The following is a 6,712-nucleotide window of genomic DNA, read 5'->3' on the forward strand; positions in this document are numbered from 1 at the left end:
CACTGCAGACGCTGCACCAATCCGCCTGTCCATCTCCCGCTCCATTTTTCCCTCATTCGTGAACAAGACCCCGAGATACTTAAACTCCTCCACTTGGGGCAGGACATCCTCCCCGACCCGGAGAAGGCACTCTACCCTTTCCCGGCTCAAGACCATGGCCTCGGATTTGGAGCCGTGTGGGTTTAAATATTGGACCTTAACCCAACAGAGGTGATTTCTGGTCTTGACGTGTTTTCAGTTGACCGTTTTTGAACCGTTCGGTCTTTAGAGCAACAAAGTTAAACCTCATTTTACAGTGAATCTGCCCAAGATGCTGACATTATTCAGGTTGTTTTGGGGGAAAATACCGAAGCCTGGGATGAAATGTTAGCGGTTCGTCCGTTGGAAGGTATTTAATAAAAGCAGAAGTGAAGCGACTGTAACTGTGCTGTCACTGAGAGGTAAAGCTCTGACACTCTGTCCTCCATCCGTTTCCTCGTGTTTCTGTCTGCATCTGGTAACGCTTTCAAGTCGTCCAAGCCTGGAAAGAAAAGAGGCAGCGACTGTTTGTTTTGGTCATCCACCAAAGCTTCTCCCCTCTCCTTTGTGAGTCCCTCTCTGCAGCCTTTTCTCCTCTCCTCTCTCAGAAACTCCTGAGTAAAAAAAAAACAACACAACTGCCTCTAAATCTAATTGTTGTCTTGCTGGTTGACCTCCTCCTACAGTGAGAGTACTTCACATGAGATCAGACGGAAGAAAAATATTTGCTTCATCAATATTCCGGTCAGCTCACTGGAGGAGAAAGACACTGTTGCGTTTCATTCACTTGTCCTGGCGCTCCGTGTGGGTGGGATCGGCAACCTGTTGGACGCCGCCGGTGGCCCCGAAAGTGAGACTCCCACCCACCTGGTTGACCACTGAACGCACCTTTTGTTTCACCTTTTTGTTTTAGCTTCAAAGCCCCCCGCTCGGTGTCTGCGGGGAGAAAGCCTTTCCCAGCGAGAGGGCCTCCTTTTCGGGCACACACACACACACAGATGAGTAAACAGCCTGTTGCTGCAGAAGAAGAAAGCAGCAGTGTTGCTAAGGGAGTCCATTTATATTTACCCAGCCACTCTTCGCCCGCTATTTATGAGGTTCCACTTCATTTACCTGTGATTATTCTTTTGTTAACGCGGAGAAGGATTCTCAGGAAGACAAAAGCAGAATCAGAACGAACCCCACCGCCCCGTCTGACGACCTCGCCGAGGAGATCCAATTTTAATCACTTTCATTCTGGAGAGACGGAGAATCGGCTCATCGGGCGGGAACCAATCAGCCGCAGGAACCGAGCTCGAAACGGCGGCGCTTTTAACGCCACGCCGAGGAGAAGACAAACGTGAGGTGTGTTTTCCTGACACAGCTGCCGTCGGTTTCACCCTCCGAGTAGCAAAGGATTGTGGGAATTCAGCCTCAAGGCTTTGGAAGATCGAACGCCAACCGGTTAAACGTTAGCACAAACCGAGAGGAGCTGACGCGTATCGCCCGCTGAGTTTTAAACGAAGACGACTCTCAGATACGACCGCAGGAAGTCTGAGCTCGGTGCAGAAGTTGCAGCAGAGTGTTTCTACGCGTCGATACATCAGGTGGTTTCTGAAAGTTACAAGGTTCTGCAAAATTACTGATATTAGAACATTTAATGTGTATTTTTGAATACTTAAGTACTTTTAAATGCATGCATACTTGCCAACATTTGGGAATGTCAATGTGGGACAACATAGACACACATTCACATTTTAAGTCTTGCATTATCTGTGTTTAAGTCTGTCAGTTGTATATAAACAGCTGATCTCTTCATCAGCTGATCCTGTCTTTAAAACATCCCTCCCAGAAATCCACACAAACATCACAGATTCAACAGGATTTCCCTGAATTCTGATCAATTAATTTGAATTAAACACATATCATAGTTGCTCTCAAGTTTGGATCTTTCTCTCCATCCTCTCAGCTGTTAGATTGTAAATACTGATCAGTAAACAGCTGGAACTTATTTATTAGCTAACCTGAACATTTCCAGGCCTCCTCTTGATGCTCAGACACAACTTCCTGCTGTCTTTCAACCACTTCCTGCCTCCATCTTTATCTTTCTGCCTCTCCATCTTTAGCTCTCTGTCATCAGATGAGCGGGTCTCCTCTCTGCTGGGAGATTGACAGCTGTCAGTGCTCGGGGAAGTGGGCGGGGCTTACGGTACGCTGCAGAATGAGTGCTTTCTCACATTTAGCCGCCAAAGTCACCAGATTTGTCGCTAGTTGCTTTAAAAAAATGCTAGAGGGATCTGAGAACTCGCTAAATATAGCGTTAAAGTGACAAAAAGGCCGTGTGCGTGTGTTTTTTGTGTGAGAAATACAAAGTGTGGCGTGTGAGGGCCAAATGCGGGACTTTTAGCTGTCCCGCACAGGGTGATGCTGGACATGGGACAGGGGGGCTAAATGCAGGACAAGTATGATGGCAAGTATGATGCATGTACTTTTGAATATTTAAGTATTTTCAAAAGTGAGTACTTCAGTACTTTAACTTGAGTACATTTTCGACCGAGCAACTTTTACTTGTAGTTGAGTAAGATTTGACCATAAGTATCAATACTTTTACTCAAGCACTATAGTTGAGTACTTCGTCCACCACTGTAGAAATGGGACAAAATGTCTCGAACCCTGTCAGGTTTTATAAATGCTGAGCTAAAATGTGGAGTGGGAGTAACTGAGAGTCATCCCCAACGTCTCACAGGACGTCTTTAAATCTTTACCGTGCAAGATTACTTTTAATTTAGTTTAATATTTGGGCTAAAAATGGACGTCTGACTGCATAAAAATCACAACTTTGTGCAACGTTTACATTAAAACTGTTTCTATTTTTACATAAATAACACAAACTAGCATCCAGTTGGTCCAAAAACATAATTTATAAACTGCAGAAATGTGGGTCTTGGAGAATTAGTCCAATGTTTTGGTCTGTTTTGTCCTCCATCTTCTCTTTGACCATCTTCATCCTGGTTTTAACCAACATTTAGTCCAAAACAAACAAACATTTAGTCCCTTTAGGAGACACCAACATGCAACACAACCCGAGGAACCGAAATGTCGTTTATTGGTCAAATTAAAACAAGTTTAAGTTCTGAAATCACCAAAGATGTTGGCTGGATTGTTTTCAGGATCCATGAATGATGTTCAGGTCCAACCATCGGTCGGGTGACGAAGACCTCCTCTAACCTTTCTTTCTCCTCCTCCTCTTCCTCCTCAGGGACGTCATCAAGAGAATAGACCAGTCGGAGTTCGAGGGCTTCGAATACATCAACCCTCTGCTGCTGTCCACCGAGGAGTCCGTATGAAGGACAGACCAGCTTCCTCGTCCACCTTCTGTCTGTCCAAGCTGCCGTTTTAGCCAAAAATAAACAAAACAGAAGCCGACTGTAGAAGACGAGGGGGACGGCGGCGACGAAGAGTTCGACTGTTGAGGATCAGACGCTCCTCTCGTGGCGTGGAGAACGGGAAACACTGGACTGCGAGAACGTTCCCCGCTTTTCTAGTTTCTTTTCTTTTCCTTGTCCCCCGTCCTACAGAGCGTCCACCCTCGTGTCCAACCCGTCTCACGTCCATCACAGAGTTCTGGTTTTAATCTGTTTCTTTCATTTGTTTCTTTTTTTAAACCGGTCTGGTAGAAAGGGCGCCGCCTCGGACGAAACAAGAATGTACAAACAAAAGAAAAAAGTAATAAGTTATTGTGTAACATAACGTAGGTAGTGAACCTAAAATCAACGATGCCTTTTTATTGATGCAAGTGGCACATTTTCATTGGTAAACGTCTCTTTTTATGACTTTCACAAACAGAAATGCGAACCGAGGGATGGATTTTATTTAAGAAGTGCCTCAAAGATCAAATTAATTATCTGATTGCACTGATTGGACATTTGTCAGAAGGTTAAACTGATCCAACGGGGGCCCAGATGGGAGGAAAAGGACCCGTTTCATCAGCCAATAATCACCGCTCCTTTTGTTTTCTGATCACTGATGATTGTTTTCCACAAATTCACCTGAGCAGCAGCAGAAAAAACGTTAAAATGTCGCCTCTGTTTGGTAAATAGAATCAGATAATCCCCGGATTTATTCATTTACTTTGAAACAAAGGTAATTCTGTCCCCGCGGTCTCCGTCTCTGAACCTGAAGCCGTTTCACCTGCTGGGTTTTAAAGTAGGGGTCCGGACAGGAAACAGGAAACAGGAAACAGGAAGCAGTTTGGGGTTCTTGAGATGCTGAGTTCATCAGCAGTGAAGTGCCTCAGCAGCTCGATTAGGAATGATGTGACGAGATGTTTGGTTTTAGAACCGAACCCTGAACGTCTGTTCTCGTGGGTTCCACGACGGGGAAAGCCCCGCCTCCCCTCGCCGACGGGCTGTCAGTCACAGCGTGACGCGACGCTTCTCCTGAAACTAAACCGGTTTTTTAAAAATACCTGAACTAGAAGCCCTCGGAGAGCCCAAACCTACGCCGAGGCGTCGGATTAACAAAACAGAACGATCCGGGTCAGAATCCGGATCAGAACCAGAATTTAATCCCAACATTTCATCAGTTTTTACCTGATCTTTGCTGACAGACAGACGGACACAACCGGGAACAGAAGGGTCACATGTAAGAGCAGAGAGAAGGCTTTAACAGAGAGCTGACCTTTGACCCCATTAACCTTGAAACCAACAGGGATCACCCCTGACCCATGAGGTGTCCAGTTGCAGAGTTGGAGCACTTTGACCTTTGACCCCATTAACCTTGAAACCAACAGGGATCACCCCTGACCCATGAGGTGTCCAGCTACAGAGTTAGAGCACTGTGACCTTTGACCCCATTAACCTTGAAATCAGTGGTGATCACCGTTGACCCATGAGGTGTCCAGCTGCAGAGTTAGAGCTGATCTGTGACCTTTGACCTTTGACAGACAGGCAGCGGAGGTAACCAGCAGCAGGAATGAGATGTTTTTATGTTTTAGGGAAATGTCCCATTGGTTTACATGGAGGGGGCGGGGCTTAAAAACTACCCTGGGGGCGCTCCTCCGTGACGGCTTCAACTTCCGCCTCCCGGTCTTCTCTCTAGTTTTAGCACATCAGTTTGGACGGAACCGGTGAACGTAAACTGATGTAATAATCTGAGTTATTTCAGTTAAACTGTAACTGTTGTTTATAAATCTGAGATTATTCTAAAGGCCAGATTTCCTTTAATCTTAGGAACGTCAGAACAATCCACCGTCTCAGATCGACGTTTGGAGATGGATCTGGTCCTAAATCTGTCGTCTGATCCCAGTTTTACCTTCACCTGCTGCTGAAATCGGATCAAACGTTGAATCTCTTCTGGGAAAAGAAAGATTAAATAAAATGCGACTGGTTCTTATTTTCATAAATAATTAATCAGTCCCGAGTTAAAAGAATCTGCAGCAACATCTGGTTTTTCCTGCTGCTGCCTGTCGTCTAATTTAATTTACCTTTTTTCAGATTACAAGAAACACGAGCGGCATTTCTTCTTTTTTTTTTTTTCCCTGAGGGGACGACTGAATGAAGAACCGAACTGAAGGTCCTTGAATCCAAACTGCAGAGAACCGAAGGCCGTTCAAACGTTTTTAGGAATGATAATTTAAAAAAAATAACGAATGAAATAAAACCACAAGGTCTTTTTGTTTTGTTTTAACCGGTCAGATCTGCTTAACTTTGCTTCATTTTTTTGTAAATATGTGTAATTATTAAAAAATTAAACATGAACGGAGCCCCATCCTTAATTCTCCTTTTTTTCAGGAAATGTTTGCAGATGCTCCAGTTTTTTTGTTTTTTTTTGTTTCCTCACAGTTTCCGGCCTCTTCGCCCGATCACACAGCGAGTGGAGAAGGTAATTAACTGATGATCATCCTCTAATTTTCTCTGTTTCTTTGATTCGGAGAAAATAAACTTCCCACTGTTTACTAGAATATTAATAAATCCGCGGCTTCAGATAATTGCGTCACAATCAGTTGATGAATTAAAACCAGTTCGCCGACAATCTGCAGCTCTTCCACACGGATGGAGTGAGAACTTTGTTTCCAGTAACATGGATTTAAAAGAAAAATACAAGTTTTATGAGATATAAGAACATTTATCACCCAGTGAGCTTCTTTTAGGTCACAGGTGTCGAACTCTGTTCCTCGGGGGCCGCTCTCCTGCATGTTTTAGATGTTCTTGCTTTAAAACACCTGGTTTTATTGGACGACTTGTTGCCAAATCTCCTGGAGAACCTGATGATTTGGTGAGGAGGTGATTAAATAATTTGGATCAGGTGTGTTGGAGCAGAAACACCTAAAACCTCCAGGACAGAGGAGCCTCGAGGCCGGGAGTCTGACACCCGTTTTAGGTTTTTTTTCTGACGTTGACAGAATCTGATTTCTGTAATAATCTGTTGCTCCATGTTTGGTCCCCTCAGGAACGCCCGCCTCCACCAACTCTCGTCACAGAAACGGTTATTCGATCCCTGACGTCCGAGGCAGACAGGTGATCACCAATCAGCCTTGTTAGGTTTGTAAAGATTCAGTTTCCAGACCCTTCAGGATTTTGCGATGTTGCGATCGCAACTATTAACGCAAAATCAAGCAAACCCCGCGAAATCGCAACTTTTTGCAACTTTGCCCAAAACGCCGCAACTTTCCCGCAACTTTAACCCAATATTTATTGTTTCTAAAGTGATTCTC

The 6,712-nt window shown here is 44.6% G+C and overlaps 1 protein-coding gene across 2 annotated transcripts in view; it reads left to right on the forward strand.

Moving 5' to 3' along the window:
- The window catches only part of prkcz (protein kinase C, zeta), an 88,985-nt gene extending 83,432 nt beyond the window's left edge, over positions 1-5,553 (forward strand). For both annotated transcript variants that reach the window (XM_037976973.1, XM_037976974.1), the window contains exon 17: positions 3,257-5,553. In XM_037976973.1, coding sequence (XP_037832901.1) covers positions 3,257-3,344 — 88 coding nt within the window. In that variant the 3' untranslated portion in view covers positions 3,345-5,553. The remainder of the gene's footprint in view (positions 1-3,256) is intronic.
- Positions 5,554-6,712: the final 1,159 nt, after the last annotated feature.

Source organism: Kryptolebias marmoratus, linkage group LG8 (genome assembly GCF_001649575.2).
Source record: "Kryptolebias marmoratus isolate JLee-2015 linkage group LG8, ASM164957v2, whole genome shotgun sequence".
NCBI classification, from domain to species: Eukaryota; Metazoa; Chordata; class Actinopteri; order Cyprinodontiformes; family Rivulidae; genus Kryptolebias; species Kryptolebias marmoratus.